The 27,777-nt window shown below is 37.3% G+C and overlaps 1 protein-coding gene and 1 long non-coding RNA gene across 2 annotated transcripts in view; one reads left to right on the top strand and one right to left on the bottom strand.

Annotated features, from left to right (window-relative positions):
* Nucleotides 1-27,777, bottom strand: part of LOC144296095 (uncharacterized) — a 218,729-nt gene that overhangs the window by 38,712 nt on the left and 152,240 nt on the right. The window lies entirely within an intron of this gene.
* On the top strand, nt 2,641-3,364 carry LOC144296527 (ubiquitin-conjugating enzyme E2 T). Its single transcript, XM_077869665.1, has one exon. It carries the CDS (start codon nt 2,723-2,725, stop codon nt 3,314-3,316), a length of 594 nt encoding a protein of 197 aa, XP_077725791.1. The 5' UTR covers nt 2,641-2,722; the 3' UTR covers nt 3,317-3,364.

The following is a 27,777-nucleotide window of genomic DNA, read 5'->3' as shown; positions in this document are numbered from 1 at the left end:
AAGCCAGCCCTGCAAGAAATATTAATCAGGATCCTGTAAGTGAAAGGAGAGTCCAAGAGTAACATAGACCTGAAAGAAATAGAGATGATCTACAGAAACAGGGACTTTACAGGTAATACGTTGTCACTAAATTCATATTCTTTCAATAGTTACTCTGAATGTAAATGGGCCAAATGCTCCAATCCAAAGACACAGGGTATCAGATTGGATAAAAATGAGACCCATTCATATGCTGCATACAAGAGACTAATTTTAGACTTAAAGTGGCTTCCAGACTGAAAGTGAGAGGGTGGAGAATCAATTACCATGTTTATGGACCTAAAAGAAAACAGTGGTAGTAATCTCCATATCAGACAAATTGGTATAGTAAGAGATGAAGAGGAACACTATATCAAACCTAAGGGGTCTACACAAGAAGATCTAACAATTATATTTATGTTTCTAACTTGAAAGTAGTCAGCATAACTTGATCCCCAAACCAAACAAGGATCCCATAAAAAGAATTACAGACCAATATCTCTGATGAACATGGATGTCAAAATACTCACCAAGATACAAATCAATAGGATCAAACAGTACATTAAAAGGATTATTCAGGGGATCCCTGGGTGGTTCAGCAGTTTAGTGCCTGCCTTCGGCCCAAGGCGTGATCCTGGAGTCCTGGGATAGAGTCCCACATCAGGTTCCCTGCATGGAGCCTGCTTCTCTCTCTGCCTGTGTCTCTGCCTCCCTCTCTGTCTGTCTGACATGAATGAATAAATAAAATCTTAAAAAAAAATAAAAGGATTATTCACCACGACCGAGTGGGATTTATTCCTGGGTTGCAAGAGTGGTCCAACATTCACAGATCAATCATCATGATAGATCACATTAATAAGACAAAAGACAAGAAACATATCCTCTCAATTGATGCAGAAAAAAGATTGACAAAATACAGCATCCATTCTTGATTAAAACTCTCCACCGTATAAGGATAGAGGGAACATACCTTAACATCATAAAAGCCATCTACAAGAAGCCCACAGAGGCTATCGTTCTTAATGAGGAAAAACTGAGAGCTTTCCCCCCTTAAGGAACATGACAGAGACGCCTACTCTCACCATTGTTTTTCAATATAGTACTAGAAGTTCTAGCCTCAGCAATCAGACAACAAAAAGAAATAAAAGACACTCAATTTGGCAAAGAGAAAGTCAAATTCTCACTCCTCACAGATGACATGATATTTTATGTGGAAAACCCAAGAGACTCTTCCCCCAAATTGCTGGAACTCATACAGCAATTCAGCAACATGGCAGGATACAAAGTCAATGCACACAGATCAGTTGCATTTCAGTATAGTAACAATGAGACTGAAGAAAGAGAAAGTAAGGAATTGATACCACTTGCAATTGCACCCAAAACTATACCTAGGCATAAACTTAACCAAAAAGATAAAGGAACTATACTGTAAAATTAAAGAACTCTTATGAAAGAAATTAAAGAAGACATAGAGATGGAAAACATTCCATGCTTCATGGATTGGAAGAACAAAAATTATTAAAATGTCTATACTATCCAGAGCGATTCACATATTCAATACAATCCCTATCAAAATACTATCAATAGTTTTCACAGAGCTGGAATAAATAATCCTAAAATTTGTATGGAACCAGAAAATACCCCAAATATCCAGAATACTGTTGAAAAAGGAAACCAGATCTGGGGGCATCACAGTACCTGACAACAAACTATATTACAAAGCTGTGATCATCAAGACAGCACACTATTGGCAGAAAAACAGACACATAGGTTAATGGAACAGAATAGAGACCCAGAAGTGGACCCTCAACTCTATGGTCAACTAATCTTCAACAAAGCAGGAAAAAATATCCAATAGAAAAAATACAGACTCTTCAATAAATGGTGCTGGGAAAATTGGACAGCCACATGCAGAAGAATGAAACTGGACCATTTCCTTATACTATACACAAACTCAAAATGAGTTTATACATAAACTCAAAATGAAGAATAACCTCAATGTGAGACAGGAATCCATCAAAATCTTAGAGGACAACACGGGTAGCAACCTGTCTGACCTTAGCTACAGCAACTTCTTACTGGCTTCATCTCTAAAAGCAAGGGAATCAAAAGCAAAAAAGAACTAAAATCAAGGGAATCAAAAGTAAAAAAGAACTATTGGGACTGCATCAAGATTAAAAGCTTCTGCACAGCAAAGGAAATAGTCAACAAAACTGGAAGGTAAACTACAGAATGGGAGAAGATATTTACAAATGACATATCAGATAAAGGACTAGTATCCAAGATGTGTAAAGAATGTAGCAAACTCAACACCCCAGAAATAAATCATCTAGCTAAGAAATGGGCAGAAGACATGAACATACATTTCTCCAAAAAAGACATACAAATGTTCAACAGACACATGAAAAAAATACTCCCCATCACCTGGCATCAGGGAAATATAAGTCAGAACCACAATGAGATACCACCTCAAACCAGTCAAAATTGCTAAAATTAACAAGTGAGGAAACAGCAAATGTTGATGAGTATGTGGAGAAAGGGAAACCCCGCTTACCCTGTTGGTGGGAATGCAAGCTGGTTTAGCCACTCTGGAAAACAATATGAAAGTTCCTCGAGGGGAGGCGGGAGGCGAGGCGCGCAGTGAATCCCAACCAGCTTCTAGTGCGGTACAGTGAACAGCGTGTGTTCCTTCTACTTGGGGACCATGCAGAGAGCTTCACGTCTAAAGAGAGAGCTGAACTTGTTAGCCACAGAGCCACCCCCAGGCATCACTTGCTGGCAAGATAACGACCAAATGGACGATCTGCGAGCTCAAATATTAGGTGCGGCTGACACACCTTACGAAAAAGGTGTTTTCAAGCTGGAAGTTACCATTCCTGAGAGGTACCCCTTTGAACCTCCTCAGATCCGATTTCTGACTCCCATCTATCATCCAAACATTGATTCTGCCGGGAGGATTTGTCTGGATGTTCTCAAATTGCCACCAAAGGGTGCCTGGAGACCATCTCTCAACATTGCAACTGTGTTGACTTCTATTCAGCTGCTCATGTCGGAACCCAACCCTGATGACCCGCTCATGGCAGACATATCCTCCGAATTTAAATACAATAAGCCAGTCTTCCTCAAGAATGCCAGGCAGTGGACAGAGAAGCATGCAAGACAGAAACAGGAGGCTGATGAGGAAGAGATGCCTGATGATCTACCGGAGGCTGGTGACTCGGGAGTATGCAACACAGCACAGAAAAGGAAAGCCAGGCCCCTGGGAAGCATAGAAAAGAAATTTTGCCCTGATGCTTAGGGGCTTGTCCTGGTCATAGTTAATATATTCTTTGTTAAGATGGTCTAAGTTGCCTATCTTTCTTGAATATTTTTCTTTGTATTTGATGACATTATCACTTTTCATATCCTATGAAACAGACCTTGTGTACTTATGTATTCTGTTCTACATTGATTCTCTGGAGGGTAGTTTGTTTTATTTAGCTTGTACATACGTATTTTGAAATCTTTTAAACCTGAAAAATAAATAACCACTTATTGTTGAAAAAAAAAATATGAAAGTTCCTCGAGAAGTTAAAAACAGAACTACTCTACAACTCAGCAATTGTACTAGTAGGCATTTACCCTAAATATACAAATTAGTGAAATGAAGGGGCACTTGCACCCCAATGTTTATATCAGCAAGGTGCACAATAGCAAACTATGGAAAGAGCAGAGATGTCCATTGACAGATGAATGGATAAGTGGTATAAGTATACAATGGAATATTCTTCAGCCATCAGAAAGGATGAAATTTTACCATTTACATTTATGTCAATGGAACTAGAGGGTACTATGCTGAGTGACATAAGTCAATCAGAGAAAGACAATCATATGTGGAATATAAGAAACAGCACAGAGGATCTTAGGGGAAGGGAAGGAAAACTTAGTGGCAAGAAATCAGTGAGGGAGACAATCCACAGGAAGCTCTTAACCAGGGAAAACAAACTGAGAGTTGCTGAAAGGGAGTGGTGGGGGGTTGGGGCAATTAGGTGACAGACATTAAGAAGAGCATATGATGTGATGAACACTGGGTGTTATATGGAATCGATGAATTACTGATCTCTACATCTGAAACTGTTAATGAACTATATGTTGACTAATTTAATTCAAATTAAAAATGGATTACAGATGTAAACATAAGAGATAAAATTATAAAGCTCTTAGAAGAAAACTAGGGTAAGTCTTCATGACCTTGAATTAGGCAGTGGTTTCTTAGATATGATCATTCATTATGGAAGAAAAAAATCCATAAATTGGATTCCATCAAAATTTCAAACAACAACAACAAGGCCTATATGCTTCAGGGAACACCATCAAGAATGCGAGGAGACAATCCACAGACCTGGAAAAAAATCACGAAGTTTATATGTCTGATAAGTGGTTATGTATAGAATACATGGAAAACTCTATGCTTCAATAATAAAAGACAAATAATCCAACTGAAGAATTGACAATAGATCTGAATCCACATTTCCTCTGAGAAGATATACAAATAGTTAGTACACACACAAAAAGATCCTCAATATCATTAGCTATTAGGTAAACGTAGATCAAAACCACAATGAGGTAACACTTCACACTAAAATGTCTATAATCAAGAAGACAGATAATAAGAAGTGTTGGTGAGGATGGAGAGAAATCAGAACCCTTATACATGGGTGTTAGAAGTGCAAAATGGTGCAGTTACTTTGGGAAGCAGTCTGGAAATTCCTCAAATGATTAAACACAGGGTTACTCAGCAATTCTACTCCTTTGTGAAAACACAAGTTCACACAAAAACTTGTATCCATGTATATTTGTAGCAGCATTATTCAAAATAGCCAAAAAGTTGGAACAATCTAAAGGTCCATCAACTGATAAGTGGGTAAATAAAATGTGGTATATTCATATAATGGAATATTGTGTGTCATGTAAATAAATGAAGTACTGACATATGACTTAACATAATGACAAACCACTGGCATTTCATATGAATGCAATTCCCTGCATGTATTTCCACTCTTTTTTCACTCTTTCACTCTTTCTCTCTCACTCCTCTCTCTACAGTCAGAGCTCCCTCCCTTCCACAGCATCTGAGGCTCTTTACTTCCCTAAATCAACTGTCTGCAGCAACTGCTTTCCACACAGTGATCATTTTTCCTGCTTATATATACATGCAGGGAATTGCACAAGAAAAACTCTTCCTGTTATCCACTCACTGGGAAAAGGAGAGGTTTAAATACTGCAAGTTTTGTATAAATACCAGAGCACAGATTCCAAAGTTTCAGAGAGCTGCAGCATCACCAGGATCAATTCTTGGTGGTCTTAGTGGTGCTCCAGTGGGGAAGGATGGTGGAGACCTAGGAGTGGACAGCATGGTCTAAGGATCCCCTGGGTCATATGCAGAGAACGAATTCCCCTCCTTGGAGTGCAGTTAGTAGAAGTGAAACAGCCTCTCAGGGGGCAAAAGACTCTGCAGGTGCCGGAATATTATGCAGCCTGGCAAGCAGACAGCTTGGACACAGACAGGGTGAAGGCAGGGATCAGATGGAAGCCAGGGACACCAAAGGGATGATAGTTTGCCTGTCTGTGAGGGCTTTCTGAAGAGTGGTAAGTAGATCTTCCCGCTCCAAAGATGAGAGAGTAGGGCAAAGCCATTTTCATCCTCAACCCATCAACACTAACTTACCTCAGAAAAAAAAACAGCACCACCAAGTGGAGGCTGGAGCCACTTGCACCAACTAAGCTCCACTCCCTTGTGCCATGCATGTGCATCTCTACTGGAGCAAGTCCACCTGAGAATTTGAGGAGTGGACTCCTCACCCAGAAGACCAGCACAAACCCCTTGCATGCATCAATTCTACTAACAGTACTGCAAAGTTGCAAAGTTTCAACACTGGGGAAAGAGGCTCTGGCTTCCTTCATTTTGTTTTGTTTTTGGTTACAGAAAGAAGTTTTAAAAATTATTTTATTTTATTTTAAATTTAAATTAAATTAAATTTTATTTTATTTTTAGGATCAAGCAACTCTCAACAAGCAGACCAAAACATACTTAGGATCTAGTTTCCTTTATTTTTTTGAAGATTATTTATTTATTTATTTATTTGAGAGAGTGAGTGAGTGAGTGAGAGAAAGAGAGAGCATGCATAAGAGGGAGGAGGACCAGAGAGAGGGAGAGAGAGAAAAAGAGAGAAAGAGGGAGAAGCAGACTCCCCGTTGAGCAAGAAGCCCTACACGGGGCTTGATTCTGAGACTCTGTGATCATCACCTGAGTTGAAGGCAGACTCTTAACTGAATGAACTACCCAGGCATCCTGTAACTTCCTTTACTTTTATTTGTACTTTTTTGACCTCCAAAGTGAAAAGAGGGAGAAATTCACCTCAAAAGAAGGAACAGGAAGAAGGGATGGCCAGGAATTTAATAAATACAGATATAAGTAAATGTCTGACTTAGAATTTAAAAAAAAGCAATTATAACAATGCTAGCTGGGCTTGAAAAAGCATAGAAAACAGTAGAGAATCCCTTAATGCAGAGATAAAAGAATTAATATCTAGTCAGGCTGAAATTAAAAATGCTATAATTGTTATGGAAACCCAAATGGATGCCATAACAATGAAGATGGGTGAAGCAGAGAATGAATCTTGAATCTGTGATATAGAAGATAAAATTATAGGAAATAATGAAGCTGAAAAGAAGAGGGAAAGAATGGTATTGGATCATGAATGTAGACTTAGGAAACTCAGTGACTCCTTAAAGCACAATGACATTCATATTATAGGAGTCCCAGAAGATGAAGAGAGAGAAAAGGGACAAAATGTGTATTTTCACAAATTGTTCCTGAAAATTTCCCTAATCTGGGAAAGGACATAACATCAAAATCCAAGAAACACAGAGAACTCCCTCTATATTCAACATAAGCCAGCTGTCACCAAGACATATGTTAGTCAAATTCACAAATACACAAGGAAAAAAGTCCTGAAAGCAGTGAGGGAAAAAAAGTCCTTAGCCTACAAGGAGAGACAGATAAGGTAACATCAGATCTGTCCACAGAAACTAGGCAGGCCAGAAGAGAGTGGCATGATATATTCAACATGCTGAATAGGAAAAAAATGCAGCCAAGAATACTTTACCCAGCAGGACTGTCATTCAGAATAGAAGGAAAAATAAAGAGTTTCCCAGACAAGCAGAAACTAAAGGAGTTTGTGACCATTAAACAAGGACTCCTACAGATATTAAAGGGACTCTTTTTTTTAAATTTTTATTTATTTATGATAGTCACACACAGAGAGAGAGAGAGAGGCAGAGACACAGGCAGAGGGAGAATAAAGGGACTCTTTGAGTGTGTGTGTGTGTGTGTGTGTGTGTGGAATACCAAAAGCAACAAAGATAAGGAAGGAATAGAGAACATCACCAGAAACATCATCTTTGCAGGAAACACAATGACACTAAATTGATATCTTTCGATAATCACTCTGAATGGAAATGGACTAAATACTCCAATCAAAAGATACAGGGTATCAGAATGGATAAAAGAAACAATACCCACCTATATGCTGCCTCCTAGAGAGCCATTTCAAACCTAAAAATATCTGCAGACTGCAAGTGAGGGGTCAGAGAACTATCTATCTAATGAACGTCAAAAGAAAGCTTTTGAGTATGGAGTAGCTATACTTATGTCAGACAACCTAGATTTTAAACCAAAGACTGCAACAAGATATAAAGAAGGTAATTATATCATAATTAAGGGGTCTATCAATTAAGAAGATCTAATAATTATAAATATTTATGCCCCTAACTTGGGAGCAAACAAAATATGTAAATCAGTTCATAACAAATATAAAGAAACCCATTGATAATAAAACGATAATTACAGGGGACATTAATACCCCATTAACAGCAATGAGCAGATCATCTAAGGAAACAATGGCTTTGAATGACCAATTGGATGTGATGAATTTAACAGAACATTTCACCCGAAAGCAGTAGAATACACATTCTTTGTGAGTGCACATGGAACATTCTCCAGAAAGATCATATGCTGGGTCATGAATTAGGCCTCTACCAAGTACAAAAAAGGGACTTAGGTCAACCATACATATTTAAATACCACAATACTATGAAACTTGAAGTCAACCACAAGAAAAATTTTGGAAAGATCTCAAATACATGGAGGTTAAAGAACATCCTGCAAAAGAATATTCATTCTTTTTCAATCTTTTGGTTAACCAAAACACTAAAGAGGAAATTTAAAGAAGTACATGGAAGCAAATGAAAATGAAAACATGACAGCCCAAAAATCTCTGGAATGCAGCAAAAGCAGTTCTAAGAAGAAAATATATTGCAATACAGGCTTATCTTCAGAGGCAAAAATGTCTCAAGTATACAGTCTAACCTTATGCCTAAAGGAGCTAGAACCTATATCTAGTAGAAGAAGAAAATAGTAAAGATTAGAGCAGAAATGAATGGTATAAAAACAAATAAACAAACAAACAAACAAAAAAACCCCACGGTAGAACAGATCAATGAAACTAAAAGTTGGTTCTCTCAAAGAATTCATATAATTGAAAACCCCCTTGCCAGACTTCTCAAAAAACAAAAGAGAAAGAACTCAAGTAAATAAAATCATGGATGAAAGAGGAGAGATCACAAGCAATATCACAGAAATATAAACAATTATAAAAGAATATTATGAAGAATAATATGACAACAAACTGGCAAACTGGAAGAAATGGTCAAATATCTAGAAACATATATACTACCGGAACTGAAACAGGAAGAAATACAAAATTTGAACAGACCCACTACCAGCGAAGAAATTGAATCAGGGGCAGCTCCAGTGGCTTAGTGGTTTAGTGCCGCCTTCAGCCTGGGGTGTGATCCTGGAGACCCGGGATGGAGTCCCGTGTCAGGCTCCCTGCGTGGAGCCTGCTTCTTCCTCTGCCTGTGTCTCTGCCTCTCCCCCTCTCTGTGTGTCTCCATGAATAAATAAATAAATAAAATCTTAAAAAAAAAAGAAAATAAATCAGTTATCAAAAATCTTCTAACAAACAGAAGTCCAGGGCCAGATGGCTTCTCTGGGAAGTTCTACCAGACATTTAAAAAAGAGTTAATACCTATTCTCAAAGTATTCCAAAAAATAAAATGGAAGGAAAACTTTCAAACTCCTCCTATGAGGCCAGCATTACCTTGAATCCAACCAAGACAAAGACCCCACTAAAAAGGAGAAATACAGGCTAATATTTTTGATGAACATGGATGCAAAAATTCTCAACAAAATACTAGCAAATTGAATTCAACAATACATTAAAGAATTATTCACCACAATTGAGTGGGATTTATTCCTTGGCTGCAGAAGTGGTGTGATATTTGTAAATCAATCAATGTGATACACCGCATTAATAAAATAAAGGATAAAACCCCTATGACCCTCTCAATATATGCAGAAAGAAGCATTTGACAAAATACATCATCCATTATCGATAAAAACCTCAACAAGGTAGGGATAGATGGAACATACCTCAACATCATAAAGATCATAAAAGCCTACAGCTAATATCCTCCTTATTGGTGAAAAACTGAGAGCTTTTCCCCTACGGTCAGGAATAAGATAAGGATGTCCACTCTCACCATTACTATTTAACATAGTACTGGAAGTCTCGGCTTCAGTAATCAGATAATAAAAAGAAATAAAAGGCATCCAAATAAGCAAAGAAGTAGTCAAATTTCACTATTTGTAGATGACATGATACTTTATGTGAAAAACCTAGAAGACTCCATCCCAAGATTGCTAGAATCCATACAGCAATTCAGCAACGTGGTAGGGTATAAAATAAACTTACAGAAATCTGTTGCATTTCTATACACCAACAATGAAGCCACAGAAAAAGAAATCAAAGAATACCATTTACAAGTGCACCAAAAACCATAAGATACCTAAGAATAAACGTCACCAAAGAGGTAAAAGACGTGTACTCTGAAAACTATAGGAACATTCATGAAAGAAATGGAAGAGGACACAACAAAATGAAAAAAAATTCTATGCTAATGGATTTGAAGAACATTGTTAAAATGTCTGTACTACCGAAAGTATTCTACATATATAATGCAATTTCTATAAAAAATCAGCAACATTTTTCACAGAGCTCAAACAAACAATTCTAAAATGTGTATGGAACCACAAAAGACCCCAAATAGCCAAAGCAATCCTGAAAAAGAAAAGAAAAGCGGAAGGCATCACAATTCTGGACTTCAAGCTATATTACAAAGATGTAGTCATCAAGACAGTATGGTATGGGCACCAATGGAACAGAATATAAAACCAAGAAAAGGTGACTCCTGGGTAGTTCAGTCGGTTTAGCCTCCAACTCCTGATTTTGACTTTGGCTATGATTTTGTGGGTTGTGGGATGGAGCCCCAGTTGGGGTCCATGCTTGGTGGGAGTCTGCTTGAGTTTCTTTCCTTCTTCCCTCTCCCATTCACTTTCTCTCTCTCTCTCTCAAATAAATTTAAAAATTAACATTATTTTTTCTTAAAAGGAAAGACAGAAATGGACCCCTAAGTTCATCGTCAGCCAATCTACAACAAAGCAGGATAGAATATCCAGTGTAGAAAAGACAGTGTCTTCAACAAATGGATTTGGGGAAACTGGAGAGTAATATGCAGAAAAATGAAACTGGACCTTTCTTTTTTTTTAAATTTAAGTTCATTTAGCCAATACGAAGTATATACTTCGTTTTAGTTGTAATGTGCAATGACTTATCAGTTGCATATAACACCCAGTGTTCACCACATCATGTGCCCTCCTTAATGCCTATCACCAAATTACCCCATACCTTCTCCTCTCCCCTCCAGCAAACCTCAGTTTGTTTCCCATAGTTAAGAGTCTCTCATTGGTTTTTTCCCCCTCTCTGGTGACTTCCCATTCACTTTTCTCTTTCTTCCCCTGTGATCCTCTGTTCTGTCTCTTATATTCCACATTTGAGTGAAACCAAATAATAATTGTCTTTCTCTGATTGACTTATAATACCTTCCAGTTACATCTACTTACATGTAAATGGTAAGTATTCATCCTTTCTGATGACTGAGTAATATTCCATTATCTGTCTATCTATCTATCTATCTATCTATCTATCTATCTATCTATCATCTATCTGTATCACATCTTCTTTTATCTATTCATCTATCGATGGACGCCTGAGCTCTTTTCACAGTTGGGCTATTGTGAACATTGCTATTATAAATATTGGGGCTCAAGTGTATCTTTGGATGACTACATTTGCATCTTTGGGGTAAATACCTAGTAGTGCAATTGCGGAGTCATAGTATAACTCTATTTTTAACTTCTTAAGGAACCTCCATACTGTTTTCCAGAGTGTTTTACCAGTTCGCATTCCCACCAACAGTGTAAGAGGGTTCCCCTTTCTCCACATCCTCTCCACATTTGTTGTTTCCTGTCTTGTTGATTTTAGCCATTCTGACTGGTGTAAGGTGGTATCACATTGTGGTTTAAATTTGTATTTCCCTGATGCCAAGTGATGGGGAGTTTTTTCATGTGTCTCTTGGACATTTGTATGTCTTCCTTGGTGAGGTGCCTGTTCATGTCTTCTGTTTCTTGACTGGATTATTTGGTTTTTGGGTGTTGAGTTTAATAAATTCTTTATAGATCTTGGATACTAGCCAATATATCATTTGCAAATATCCTCTCCCATTCTGTAGGTTGCCTTTCAATTTTGTTGACTGTTTCCTTTGCTGTGCAGAAGTTTTTAATCTTGATGAAGTCCTAATAGTTCTTTTTTATTTTGATTCCCTTACCTTTGGAGATGTGTCTACCAAGAAATTGCTGTGGCTGAGGTTGAAGAGTATTGCTCTTTGATGGATTCCTGTCTCACATTTAGGTTTTTCATCATTTTCAGGTTATCTTTGTGTATGGTGTAAGAAAATGGTCCAATTTCATTCTTCTGCATGTGGCTGTCCAATTTTCCCAACACTATATATTGAAGAGCCTGTCTTTTTTCCATTGGATATTCTTTCCTAATTTGTTTAAGATTAGTTGAGCTTAGAGTTGAGGGTCCATTTCTGGGTTCTGTATTCTGTTCTGTTGACATATGTGTCTGTTTTTGTGCCATACCATACTGTCTTGATGATAACAGCTTTGTAAATGAATTTGAAGTCAGGCTATGTCATGCTATCAGCTTTGGTTTCCTTTTTCAACATTACAATGGCTATTTTTTTCCTGGTTCCATAAAAATTTTAGAATTATATGAAATAATCTTAAATGTGGTTATTTCTGTAAAATAGACATTTCTGAAAAATGTCATGGCATTTTGAGAGGGATTGCATTGAATGTGCAGATTTCTCTGAGAAGCATAGATAGACATTTTAATGATATTTATTCTCCCAATTCATGAGCATGGAATGTTTTTCCATCTTTTTGTGTCCTCCTCCATTTCTTTCATAAATGTTCTGTTGTTTTTAGAGTACAGATCCTTACCTTTTTAGTTAGGTTTATTCCTGGGTATCTTATGGTTTTTGGTGCAGTTATAAATGGGATTGATTCCTTAATTTCTTTCTTTTGACTCATTGTTAGTGTATAAGCATACGAATGGTTTCTATGTATTGATTTTATATCCTGCCACGTTGCTGAATTGCTGTATGAGTTCTAGTAATTTTGGGGAGGAGTATTTTGAATTTTCCACATAAAGGATCATGTTATCTGCAAAGAGTGAGAGTTTGACTTTTTCTTTGCCAACTTGAGTGTCTTTTATTTCTTTTTGTTGTCTGATTTCTAAGGCTAGGAATTCTAGTACTATGGTGAACAACAGCGGTGAGTGTGGGCATCTCTGTCATGTTCCTGACCTTAGGGGTAAGTCTTTCAGTTTTTTCCCATTGGGAATGATATTCATGATGGGCCTTTAATATTTGGCTTTTATGATATTGAGGTATGTTTCCTCTATCTGTATATAGTGGAGAGTTTTAATCAAGAAAGGATGCTGTATTTTGTCAATGCCTTTTTTGCATCAATTGAGAGGATCATATAGTTCTTGACTTTTCTTTTATTAATGTGATGTATCACATTGATTGATTTGCAGATTTGAACCACTCTTATAGCCCAGGAATAAATCCCACTTGGTTGTGGTGAATAATCCTTTTAATGTACTGTTGGATCCTTTTGGCTTGTATCTTAGTGAAAGTTTTGACATCCATGTTTATAAAGGATATTGGTGTGTAATTCTCCTTTTGATGGGGTCTTGTCTGGTTTTAGGATCAAGGTAATGCTGGCCTCAAAGAATGAGTTTGGAAGATTTCCTTCCATTTCTATTTTTTTGAAACAGCTTCAGTAGAATAGGTATTATTTCTTCTTTATATGTCTGGTAGAATAGCCCTGGCAAGCCATCTGGCCTTGGACTCTTGTTTTTTGGAAGGTTTTTGATAACAGCTTCAATTTCCTTGCTAGTTGTTGGCCTGTTCAGGCTTTTAAAAATTTCTTCCTCTTTCAGTTTTGATAGTTTATAAGTTTTCCAGGAATGCATGTATTTCTTCCAAATGGCCTACTTTGTTGGCATATAGTTACTCATAATATGTTCTGATAATTGTTTGTATTTCTTTGGTATTGTTTGTGATATCTCCTCTTTCATTCATGATTTTATTAGTTTGGGGCCTTTCTCTTTTCTCTTTGAAAAGTCTGGCTAGGGGTTTATTGATCTTATTAATTCTTTCAATTCATTGATTTATACTCTAATCTTTACTATTTCTCTTCTCCTGCTTGGTTTAGGCTTTATTTGCTTTTTTTTTTTTTTTTCTCCAGCTCCTTTAGATCTAAGGTTAGATTGTATATTTGAGACTTTTCTAGTTTTTTTGAGAGAGACTTGTATTGCAGCATACTTCCCTCTTAGGACTGCCTTTGCTGAACCCCAACTATTTTCAACAGTTGTATTTTCATTTTCAATCTTTTCCATGAATTCTATAAATTCTTCTTTAATTTCCTGGTCAACCAATTCATTCTTTAGTAGGATGCTCTTTAACCTCCAAGTGTTTGAGTTCCTTCCAAGTTTCCTCTCATGATTGAGTTAAAGTTACAAAGCATTGTGGTCTGAACAGGGAATAATCCAAGTCTTTTGGTATCAGTTGATTCGTGACCAAGTATGTGATCTAGTCTGGAGAATGTTCTTTGTGTGCTTGAGAAGAATGTGTATCCTGTAGCTTTAGGATGGAATGCTCTGTATGTATCTGTGAAGCCCATCTGGTCCAGTGTGTCATTCAAAACCCTTGTTTCCTTGTGGTCTTCCGCTTAGTTGATCTGTGCATTGTTGTGGGTGGGATGTTGAAGTCCCCTACTATTAATTTATCATTATCAATGTATTTATCTAATTTGGTTATTAATTGGTTGATATAATTGGCTTCTCCCAAATTAGGAGCATAAATATTTATAATTGTTAGACCTTCTTATTGAGTAGACCCTTTATGTATGATGTAGTGTCCCTATTAATCCCTTACTATACTCTGGTTTAAAATCTAATTTGTCTGATATGAGGATTGTTGCCTCAGCTTTCTTCTGATGTCCATTTGCATGGTAAATGGTTCTCCATTACCTCACTTTCAGTCTTGAGGTGTCTTTAGCTCTAAAATGAGTACTTTGTAGACAGCATATGGATGGGTCTTGCTTTTTTATCCAATCTGATACCCTGTGTCTTTTGATTGAAGTATTTGCCCAATTTACATGCAGAGTAATTATTGAAAGAATCTGAATTTAGTGCCATTATATTACCCATAATGTCACTGTTTCTGTAGATTGTCTCTGTTTCTTTCTGGTCTATGTTACTCCTGGGATCTCCTTTCACTTACAGAATCCAGCTTAATATTTCTTGCAGGGCAAGCTTTGTGGTCATATATTCTTTCAGTTCTGTTTGTCCTGGAAGCTATCTCTCCTTCCATTCTGAATGACAACCTTGAAGGATAAAATGTTCTTGTCTGCATATCTTTCTCATTTAGTACCCAGAATATATCATGCCAGCCCTTTCTGGCATGCCAGGTCTCTGTGGATAGGTTTGATCAGTCTAATGTTCTTACCTCTGTAGGTTAGAAACCTGGTTTCAGGGTATTCTCTTTATCTCTGAACTTTGCAAGCTTTGCTATTATATGTTGGGGGTGTTGATCTATTTTTATTAATTTGGGAAGAGATTCCTCTCTACTTCTTGGACAGGAATGTCTGTTTTCTTTCCCAGATTAGGGAAATTCTCAGCTATGATTTGCTCAAATATTCCTTCTGGCCCTCTTTCTCTTTCGTTGCCCTCAGGCACCCCAAAGATTCTGATATTGCTTTGTTTATGACATCGCTGATTTCTCAAAGCCTCTCTTCAGGGTCCATTAGTGTTTTTCTCTCTTTCTCTCAGCTTCCTTCCTTTCCATCAACCTGTATTGTATGTCACACTTACTCTCTCTTCTGCCTCATTTACCCTAGCTATAGATTATCCAATTTATACTGCTTCTCAGTTAGAGAATCTTTAATTTCGACCTTATTAGATCTCATTTCTGCACTAAGAGATTGCCTAGTTATCTTTTATGCTTTTTACAAGCCCAACCCGTAACTTTATAATTGTTATCCTGAATTCCATCTCTGACATCTTACTTATATCTATATTGATTAGATCTGTGTCAGAGAGCATTGCCTCTGGTTCTTTCTTTTCTTGTTAATTCCTTGTTCTAGTAATTTTGTTTTGAGAAGAATGGATAAACTACAGAATAAAATAAAAAATATCAACCATGGCTCAAGCAAAATACACTAGACAAATCTGAAGATTTCAGAAACCAGAAAAGAAAAGAAAAAGACAAAGACAAAGAAAAAAAAAACAGTACCCCCCCAAAAAAAAGAAAGAAAAGAAAAGAAGAAGAAGAAAAAAGGTGGAAAATAAGAGAAGGAGAGAGTCAATAAAATCTCACAGATGGACAAAACAGGGTGATCCACTTGGTTCTGAGTGTATTTTGGTCTTTGTGTTAGAAGATACTAACTTAAAAGAGGATAAAGAAAGCAAAACTAAAAGAAAGCAAAAACCAAATTGAATATAGTGAAAGTAAGCCAAAAATGAAGAATATATCTATTATATGTAAATGTAAAAAATAAAAGTTAAAAAATGAGTTAAATTAAAAACAAAGAGTTGATAGATGTCTGGGTGGCTCAGGGATTGAGCTTCTGCCTTTGGCTCAGGTCATTATCCCAGGATCCTGGGATGGAATCCTGCATTGGGCTCCCTGCAGGGAGCCTGCTTCTCCCTCTTCCTGTGTCTCTGCCTCTCTCTGTGTCTCTCATGAATAAATAAATAAAATCTTAAAAAAAACCAAATCAGAGTTGATAAAATAAAACTGTTAAAATGGGAAAAAAGATGAAAATTGGAAAAATTTAACCTGAAAGATAAATTAATCATAAGGAAAAAAACCTTGAGTTCTATATACTATTTTCCCCTAGTGCTGGAGATTTCCAGTCCTGTTTGGTCAGTAAACTTGTGGTTCTCCTGTTCTTCCAGCTGGCATTCCAGGGGAGGGGCCTGCTACACTGATTCTCAGGTGTCTGTGTATTGGCTGAGTTGCACTGCCCCTTACCAGTGGGCTGAGCTCGGTGTAAACTGGTTGCTCTGTGTGGCTTTTGTTCCCTGAAGGCTTTCTATGCTCTTTAGAGGGTAAAAATAAAAAAGGCCATTGCTTGATCTCTAGCCCCCGAGCTGAAGTGTTTGTGTGCCAAGTTCTGAACACTCCTATGATGTGTAATCACTCCCATCCTCCCAGGAGAAGTTGATGGGATGTTCATTTGTGCATTTTGCAGGGCCCAGTATGTTTGCCTGATTGGATGGTGCATGCACCTGCTCTGCCCCTCTTGGAAGAAGTGGAGGGTCCCTCTGTTCCTGTCCTTTACAGGGTCCTGGCATAGAGAAGCACTGGCCCGGTTATGGGCATACCTGCTGTACCTCTCCTGGGGGAAGGCGGAGGGTTGCCGAATTCCAGTTCTTTGCAGGGACCCAATGGAGACTGGTCACTAAATCGGGCCTCAGTCTGCAGTTTATGGTGAATGATTCTTTCTGTGACTCTCGGGATATTGAGACCCTACTGTCCCACCTGGGATTCTGCTCCACTTCACCACTTCCTTTCACCTTTCAGACAGGGAAGTCTCTCACTGGAGCAGATTTCTAAAGGTCCTGATTTTATAGTCCAGGGCTGTATCACTTTCCAGTAGTCCACTTACACAGGCTCCTTCCCTGCTCTGTGTATCTTCTGATAAATCTCCTCTGTTTCTCTTCTCCACACTCCTACCTTGGAAAAATGGTTGCTTTTCTATTTGTAGAATTCCAGCCATTCTTTTCTTATATCTTAGGTTCATTTCATAGGTGTTCGGGATGATTTAATAGTTGTCTAGCTAAATTCAGGGGAGCAGGTGAAACGAGGACCCCTATTCTTCCGCCTTCTTGCTCAAGGTGCCAAGAAAGAATTCTTGAGGTGGACTCCATTATCTTATACCATATATTAAAATAAATACAAAATGGATGAAGGACCTAAATGCGAGACAGGAATCCATCAAAATCCTAGAGGAGAATACACGTATCAACCTCTTTCACTTTGGCCATATAAACTTCTTACTAGACATGTCACTGATGGCAAAGGAAACAAAAGCAAAAACGAACTATAGAGATCTCATCAAGGTAAAAAGCTTCTGCACAAAAGGAAACAGTCAACAAAACAGAATGGCAGTCTGCAGATTGGGAGAATATATTTACAAATAACATTGGATAAAGGGTTAGTATCCAACATATACAAAGAACTTATCAAATTGAATACCTCAAACCCAAATATCTCAGTCAAGAAATGGGCAGAAGGCATGAATACACACTTTTATAAAGAAGGTATCCAGATTGCTAACAGACACATCAAAAGATACTGAATATCACTCATCAACAGGGAAATACAAATCCAAACCATGATGAGGTATCACCCCACACCTGTCACAATGGCTAACGTAACAAAAAACAACAGGTTTTGTCAAGGATGTGGATAAAAGGGAACTCCCTTGCACTTTTGGTGGTAATGCAAATTGGTGTAGCACCAATACTTTAAATACTGTGGAGGAAAGTTAAAAATAAAGCTACCCTATGATGCAGTAATTGTAGTACTAAGTATTTACCCAAAAGACACAAAAATACAGATTTGAAAGGGCACATGCATCTTGATATTTATAGCAGTATTATGAATGATAGCCAAGCTATGGAAAGAGCCCCATTGTCCATCAGCTGATGAATGGATAAAGAAGATGTGGTGCATATATACAATGGAGTATTACTCAGCCAACACAAATAATGAAATCTTGCCATTTGCAACAGTGTGCATGGAGCTAGATGTATTATGCTAAGTGAAATAAGTCAGTCAGTGAAAGACAAATACCATATGATTTCACTCATATGTGGAATTTAAGAAACAAAACAGATAAGCATGAGGGAAGGGGGAAAAAGATAGAAAAACAAACCATAAGAGACTCTTAAGGATAGAGAACAAATTGCTTGTTGACATAGAGAGGTGTGGTGAGGGGTGGGATAGATGGGTGATGGGTATTTAGGAGGGCACTTGTGATAAACACTGAGTGTTGTATCTAAGTGATGAATGACTGAATTCTACTCCTGAAACCAATATTTTAAAAAATTTATTTATTTGAGAGAAAGAGAGAGAGCACGCATGGGCAGGGGGAAAGGGAGAAGCTGACTCCCTGATGGGCAGGGATCCTGACTTGGTGCTCAATCCCAAGACCCTGGGATCATGACCTGACCTGAAGGCAGATGCTTAAGAGCCACCCAGGGTCTCCTCCTGAAGCCAATGTTGCAGTGTATGTTAACTAACAAGAATTTAAATAAAAATTAAAAAAAAAAGTTCAGCCCCATTTCTGGCTTCTATCCACTAGATGGCAGTAACACCTACCGCCCTTACCTTTCATGACAACCAAAAATGTACCTGAAGCCCAAATCCCTCTTGGTTGAGAACCTATGTTTTATATGCAGGCTTTCTGGGGTAGGAATAGGTGCTATAATGGTAAATATTCAGCCTACTGTCTTGCGGAAAACACACACACACACACACACACACACACAGACTTACACAGACTTAGTTTAGAATTGTACTATTTGCCAATTTCCATACTCCGGTAATGGCTTGTTTCAAGCTCAAATGCCATTAACCAGCTTGCACAATTCCTTAAAGGGTTAGCAGTCATCTTCAGCGAGATTTTGTCAGCTAGCTTCAGCAAATTACAGGTAAGGATTCATAGTGCTTGACTGAATAGAGCATTCCAGCTGAGACTATTGCTGTCGAAGTGATTCCTGGACCAGGGTTCTAGCAACCAGGAAGAGGCCCAGAGCTCCAACTTTCGTGGTCTCCTCTCCTCTCACTATGGACTTTGACACCTATTCTCAATGTTCTCTGTCAAGATCTCATGACTTGCTTTCCTTGGAAATATTCAGTGAAGCTGCTACAGCTGAAGTCCAATATGGAAAAGTCTTTGGCATTCAAGCTGGACTGGGATGATGAGAGACTCCCTATTTTCTTCTGGCCAGTTAAGCAGACAAATTGAGTTCAAGGCCTCTAGAGAAGGCCCTTAATAATATGGGCTCAAGGTCCTGGCAGATTTATTCCTCTCTTTCATTGCTCTTAGGTAATAAGTCAACTGGGTTGACTCGTAGCTTGAAATAGTCCAAAGAGTGCATCTAGGGTAGGATATGAGCTGTGTAGAATTTTGGACAAGGGTCAATCAAACCTCTGTGTAATGAGAAGACATATGGTAATTGATGTGTGAAGTCAAAGAATAAAGGTTTTATTATTTTTTAAATATTTTATTTATTTATTCCTGAGAGACAGAGAGAGAGAGAGGGAGAGAGAGAAGCAGGCTCCATGCAGGAAGCCTGATGTGGGACTTGATCCTGGGACTCCGGGATCATGCCCTGAACCAAAGGCAGACGCTCAATTGCTGAGCCACCCAGGCATCCCATAAATAAAGGTTTTATAAATAATTCTAAAGATCAATTTGCATGCTAATTTTTCCAGGTGGTTTTCTGAGAATTGTCCAAGTCCAGGCAAATTCTCAATTCTGAATATGATGCCTTATAGTTATAGTAGCCTTTATAATGGTGAAGACTGCTCACATGTGACACAATGTATTATTATTAGACTGCTTACATATTTTGAATGAAAGATATTGGAATTGGTATTGGACAACATATACATAATTTTTGATAAAATAATAAATAGTACTCTAACTCTATTAGTAATGACAAAAAGTCATTAAATTGGCAAGGTTATTTTTTTAAAAAAAGATTTTTAAAATTTATTTATTCGTGAAATACACAGAGAGAGGCAGAGACATAGACAGAGAGAGAAGCAGGCTCTCTGCAGAGAGCCCAACATGGGACTCAAACCCAGGATCCCAGGATTACAGCCTGATCCAAAGGCAGATGCTCAACCACTGAGCTGCCCAGACACTGATGGCAAGGTTAGTTTTATACTAAAATATCAATATAAGTGGGAGAAAAATATCGCTTATAAAATATTTGGTTGCTATAACATTTCAAATCATTCAAGAAAATTAAAAAGCATTACCATATCATCACAAATATTTATGACAATGCGAGCTCAGATCTGGATCTTCTTGATTTGGTTCTGATTTGCATTTACCTTTACTTCATTGGTGAATGGCATTACATTGCCATGTTCAGTCATATGTAAGCTTCTTTAAGACTTCAGAGGTTTCCGGGCATCTGGGTGGCTCCGTTGATTAAGCATCTGCCTTCAGCTCAGGCCGTGCTCCCAGGGTCCTGGGATCGAACCTTGCATCAGGCTTCCTGCTTACGGGGAGCCTGCTTCTCCCTCTCCTCCTCACTTGTTCTCTCTATCTCTCGCTCTCAAATAAATAAGTAAAATCTTTTTTAAAAAGGTTTCAGTTTATCCTTTTAATTCTGGATTTTTTTACTCAACTATTTTTGCCACGGAAATGAGAAAAATAAATTTTAAGATAAATGTAAATACCTTGTAGTAATACTGATTTTCACCTTTTAAACTTTTCCTTCTTTTCTTCCTTTATTCAATCATTTGTTCATATAAATGTCTGAGTACTTACAGTGGTGCCCAAATCTATTTTTGGTGGTAGGGAAACAAGGCTATGACTGAGATTTCATCCCCATTGTTGTAAGGCTACCATCTCAGGCAACAAATAGATAGTAAATAATATATTATATGTCTAGTAATCAACAAATTAACACTATTTTTCTTATACTATTACAAGGAGATTGTAACAAACTCTCAGAAGGAAATCTGGGAAACTCTATGAAGAAAGAGGTACTTAATAAACTAGCAGTCCTTAAAAGACTTAGAGTTACTTACCATATGACCCAGCAATTCTACTCCTTCATATTTACCCAAGAGAATTAAAAACACACTGCTCACACAAAAACTTGTACATGAATATTTATTAGCAGCATCATTCATGGTGGCCAAAAAATGGAAACAACTCAAATATTCATTAACTGATAAATGGATAAATAAAATATGTTATATGCATATAATGAAATATTATTTGTCAATGAAAAGGAACAAAATACTCATGTTTTAAGAGGAATGAATTTGGGATCCCTGGGTGGCGCAGCAGTTTGGCGCCTGCCTTTGGCCCAGGGCGCGATCCTGGAGACCCAGGATCGAATCCCACGTCAGGCTCCCGGTGCATGAGCCTGCTTCTCCCTCTGCCTATGTCTCTGCCTCTCTCTCTCTCTCTGTGTGATAGTCACAGATAGTAGCCTAGGGATGTGGCTGGGGAAGGAAGGAAGGGAAGTGGCAGCTAATGGATACAGACCTTTGGGCATGATTAAAATTTTCTAAAATTGGTCATGTTCACACATAGCTGAACATATTAAAAACAATTTAATTGTATTAAATGGGTGTATTGTATGATATATGACTTAAAGTTATTTTATATTACATTAGTCATATATGTAAAGCTCTTAGAATGATACCTGGCACATATAGCAAGTGGTGTATGAGAGCTAGCTATTATTATCTAAAATAAACGAACCAACCAACCAAACCAACCATTTTTCGCTTTCCAGTTGGTAGAGATTAAATAGTTCAGTAATACACCGTAATGGCCAGAATATCTACTACAATCACTCAACTCTCCTACACTGTAGATAGGAATCTAAATTTGTGCAGTTTCGTTAGCAGACAGGAGGCTTTACTTATTAAGATGATAAATATTTATACTTTTTGAGTCAATAATTTTAAAGAGTCTGTCTTTTTCATTTTAGCCCAGTATATGTATATATATAGTATATACTATATATATATATATATATACTGGGTGCCCCTAGTCCAGTTTATATTATCGAAAGATCTAAATAACTATTAATCATGTCTGGTTTAATAAATGATGGTACCACCACATAAGGGAAACTCACATGGCCACTAAAATTTATAAAGGGAAGTCTTCTTCATAAACTCATCTCTAAATCACATATTATGTGAAAAAATAAATTGCAGAGCACTTCTTATAGTATGCCGACATTACCGTAAAAAGTAAGTTGTGAATTTGTAGATGAATATGAACATACACAGGGACGCCTGGGTGGCTCAGTGGTTGAGTGCCTGCCTTCAGCTCAGGGCATGATCCTGGGGTCCAGGATCGAGTCCTACATGGGGCTTCTTGCAGGAAGCCTGCTTCTCCCTGTGCTTATGTTTTTGCCTCTCTCGCTGTGTGTCTCTCATGAATAAAGAAATAAATAAAGCTTAAAAAAAAAGATTATGAACTCACAGCACACATTTACAAACACATTTATGCTTGTAAATGTGTAAGCTTTCTACAAACATATACAAAAAAGGGATGTGGGAAGGACCACAGAAATGGCAAGAACAATATCTTCCTTCATGTTACATATAATTTAACAAAATAAATGAGAAAAATTCAAGTAATAAGAGCATAATGATTATTCAAGTGAATTCTGTTGGAAGCTCTTAATATAGCTTTTTTTTTTCTTTTTTTTGAAACCTTACTGTGTCACCAGAAGTCAGCAGGGGGCACTTCAAACATATCTGAGCCTCTGTCAGCTTAGCTCATTTTCAGGTCTTTAATGTTTTGTCTGAAGTTACCTCAGAATGTGTAGTCCTCAGCAAAAACACTGGTGGTCACATATTCAAGTCATGAACAGGGTTTCAAAGAAAGTCTCCTTTTATTTCCTACATGGATTTCGGTTTTTAGTTTTTTTTTTTTTTTTTTTTTTTAGATAAAACTAATGAAACATGAACATGGGTCATAAATCCAATAGGTTATTTGTGGGACATTCATTTTGTGTTTTATAAGCTGTCTTCTAGAAAAGGCCTACACCCTTCTCCCCCTAAACCAATCACATTTTTGCTGTGATAGAATCTGTCTCTGCTACGTTTTGATGTGTCGCCATTACCTTATGGCCTTGTTTCAGGCCATGCCATTGCAATGCATTGGCTTTTTTTTTTTTTTAATTTTTTAAAATTTTTATTTATTTATGATAGTCACACACACACAGAGAGAGAGAGAGAGAGAGAGAGAGAGAGAGGCAGAGACACAGGCAGAGGGAGAAGCAGGCTCCATGCACCGGGAGCCCGACGTGGGATTCGATTCCGGGTCTCCAGGATCGCGCCCTGGGCCAAAGGCAGGCGCCAAACTGCTGCGCCACCCAGGGATCCCTGCATTGGCTTTTTAAATTATTCTTCACTCTCTTTTTAAAAATTATCTTTTTTTCTCTTCTGAACTTTATTTAGACTAATATTTTAATGCTGATATTAAAACATGATTTATTTATTTTTCTTGAGCTTTTTGTTGCTGTTGTTGTTTGCTTTCTTTTGTTTTTGGAAGAGAGGAGTGGATGGATATCCCCAACTCAAAAAACTAAAATACTTAAAATGTGTCTAGATCTTCTAACACCATACTTTTATCATTTGAAACAATTCCTTTCATACTTCAAAATTCCTTTATCCCCAAAACAAAGAAAATAACACTGGTTCTTTTATTTAAAACTGGTGGGGGAAGGAGATAGTAGCAAATCGGCTAAGAATAATATTTATCTGTACTCCTCTTTTTCAAAATACAATATCCAACTTTACCAATGGAGAATTAAATTCTCTTTGAATTTAACCTTTTTTTGAACTGCTAAGTGGAATTTCTTCAACATAGCTTTGCTAGGTAATGAATAAAAGAAGTCTGCAAGACCAGCATCTCTACTTATCAACTGTCCTTTAGGACAGCTTCAGCCTCAGGCACCAGATCCCAGAGCTATGATTTCAAACTCATCCTCACCCTCACTGTCACATCACCATCCCCGACAGATGCAGCTTGTGCATATGTGCATGGTAAGTGGCACTGGAAAAGTCTTTCACAGCAATTTTTGGTTAACATTTTGATTTTGTTTTTTCTTATTAAAAGTCAATAGATTTTTAAGTACTTTTTATGAGTTTATATCTGTAAATTTTATTTTCGTTAGCTATGGTTCTTTCCTACATTAAATATAATTTTTGTGATAAAAACCAGATCTACTTTAGTATTGGTGTTCTTTTAGAGCCCACTTAGACATTTCGTTATTTTAATTTAGAAGAAAAAAGCCGCAAAACATATATGCCCTAAATTATACATGCCCGACAAACATCTGCTTCTCAGCCTTTTCCAGTTTGTAATTGCAGCAAGATTAAAATATAACAATTTTTTTTTCTTGGGATCACCAAAGAAAAAAATTTTTGTGATTTGTGGTTTCTGTTATTTATTCTGCTTTGAGTTTCATCTTCCTTCAACTGTACAATGGGGATATTATTATTAAGTCCAGGGTGGGTTTTTTTTTTTTTTTTTGATAATGATTAAATGCAGGAGATGAAAAGTGCTCAGTGTATGCAAATAGCAGTCCCTCAATGTAAATAATAAATGATAGGTAATAGAACCTATTTAAGTGTACCCATTTAATTTTTTATTTACATCATTTTAAACTTCTACCAGGAGCAAGTATCCTGCGGTAAAAGTGCTGGTTTGTTAAACGTTTCTAAAACAGTTTAGCTTCTTCTAATCTGAAGATTTTTAAGCCTGTTTCAAAAGAAATGTCAATTATGAAAAAAAGTCAAGCATCATACTATCAATAATGAAATAACTTTGCTGAAGTTTGGATGAGGCATTTCAGGGAGGCACAGGGAATCCGGACTTGCAGATCAACTAAGCCTTCTCAGAACAACGCAGGCATCTCTAAGAACAGCCAATCAGGAGAGCGCGTTGCCACCACACCCACTTGTTCACTCTCTGTCCCAGCTATTGGAGCCAAATTCTCTCTCTCTCTCTCTCTCTCTCTTTCTCTCTCTCTCTCTTTCTCTCTCTCTCTCTCTCTCTTTTAAAACCAGGCTGAGTTGCTAGGAGTTAATTCTTCCTGGAAATCTCTTCCACTCTGATGGACATGCAGCATAACCATAACTGGTTTTGTTTTGCAAAACCAAAACTGGTTTTGTGTTAAAAATAAAACAAAACAAAACCAAAAAACCAAAAAACCAAAAACCCTCTAACCCTTAATTTCTTTGATTTTGTTATCCGTTAACCTGGGAAGTCGTTTTAAACATAGATTATAGGAATCAGACTTCCCTTTAGCAATTACATAAAATCTTGTAGTTCTCTGAGTGCAGAAGTGGAGTATTTCAGCAAACAATATTTATGTGTGAAAATCAACTTCATGGGCAGCCCGGGTGGCTCAGCGGTTTAGCACCGCCTTCAGCCCAGGGCCTGGTCCTGGAGACCCGGGATCCAGTCCCGCATCGGGCTCCCTACATGGAGTCTGCTTCCCCCTCTGCCTGTGTCTCTACCTCTCTCTCATGAATAAATAAATAAAATCTTAAAAAAAAAAAGAAATTAGACATATATTCTATATGAGATAGTAGGCATTTTTGCACTTTTGTTTATATGTCATTTATATGTTTATTTGTCATTTTTATCTTGAGCACATACTGTGCAATTCTATTCATTTTGTGTTATTTCAATTAGAATTTACTATATAATTTTTGGGGGACTACCATATCATATTTATTCACGTCCTGCACATTCTGTTCTAAAGTTCTTCTGAGTGGTTTAATTCTTGACAAGTTTCAGAATTCCTCTACATGCTTTGTAGTATAGAATGAATGTGCACAATATATTGTTGAATAATTGAAGTGCAAGACAATATTTTGTATTGTGGCATTTAATGCATCAAATTAACAACAGAACTCTATTTTACAGAATAATAAATTTAGAATTATTGGGGTATTATCAGGGGTATTTCATTTATAAGGAAAACTTAAAATGTGAGCCCAGTTTAATTTCTGTGACCTTTCATCCTTCTCACATACAAATGTAGATGGAGATGGAATGAGTAGAAAAAATAAAGATATTCAGAGAAATAATTCAATATAGACAGTGGATTGGAGGTTTTGATTTATGACCCTGTTTCTCAGATGTAAAGTGTGGAGTATAAAGATAATTGTTTTTCTTGGCTAATGCAGATTATTTACATTTAGAAAGATATTTGAAAATATTCTGAACATTTTGGCAAAAAATACAATATCTAATGTGATTTCATTATTCTTATTTTACTTGCATACCTCAATACATTTTAATAGGTCTATTATTAAGATATAATTCACATACCATAAATTTCACCTATTTAAAGTACAAGTCAATGTTATTTAGTATATTTACCCAGTTGTACAACCAAAACCATAATGTAATTTTAGAACACTTTTTTATCACCATTCCCCCAAAAACATCTCCATTGTTCCCCAGCTCCGAGCAACCACTAATCTACTTTCTGTCTCTAAGATGTGCCTATTTGTGGATTTTTATATAAATAGAATCATACAATATGTGTTTTTTTGGTGACTGGGTCCTTTCACATAGAGTAACAATCTAGTTTCATATTATTTGACCTCAATAATCTGTCTCTAAGGATAAAACGCTATCCTTGGATTCCTTTATGAGCTTGAGGATCGCACATAATTTTCGCCAGAGAAAATTTAGAAACTAGTTAGAGCAAGCTTTTTTTCTCCACCACATAGGCTAATCCATTTTGCCAATGTTAACACACCAGATTGTGCAAACCTAAGCTGCAGAACAATGTGTGTCCATGGGTCCCTAAATTGACATTTTCCAGGAGAATTTTGGGAAAAACAAATAACCAACCAACAACAAAAGCATTGCAGGTTACAAACAGAAGCCAGCAAAAGAGAAGCGCAGTTTAAGTATTGATCAAATGTACTTTAACAGCTTAACTTCCCCTTCTTGGAAAACTGGTGATCCTTAACAATATTGAACATAGGGATCCCTGGGTGGCGCAGTGGTTTGGTGCCTGCCTTTGGCCCAGGGCGTGATCCTGGAGACCCGGGATCGAGTCCCATGTCGGGCTCCCGGTGCATGGAGCCTGCTTCTCCCTCTGCCTATGTCTCTGCCTCTCTCTCTCTCTCTGTGTGACTATCATAAATAAATTTAAAAAAAAATAAAAACAAACAAACAAACAAACAAACAATATTGAACATAAAAGCATATAAATCTGTGCTTGGTGCTGGTGCAGGGGGGCCCTTGGGAGACCGAGCCCTTAGGAACAGCAAGTAGAAACCTTACAGAGAAAGCTAATTTTCCCTTCTGCCCTTTTCCCCTCTTCTCGAGGGCAGGGCTGATCCTCTTTACAGTTTGCTCAAATACTT

Source organism: Canis aureus, chromosome 24 (assembly GCF_053574225.1).
Source record: "Canis aureus isolate CA01 chromosome 24, VMU_Caureus_v.1.0, whole genome shotgun sequence".
Classification (NCBI taxonomy): domain Eukaryota; kingdom Metazoa; phylum Chordata; class Mammalia; order Carnivora; family Canidae; genus Canis; species Canis aureus.
This window is presented reverse-complemented; position numbering and strand designations above follow the sequence as displayed.

What these genes read in the sequence shown, in the direction of transcription:
- LOC144296527 (XM_077869665.1), top strand. Translation starts at nt 2,723, where the DNA reads ATGCAGAGAGCTTCACGTCTAAAGAGAGAGCTGAACTTGTTAGCCACA.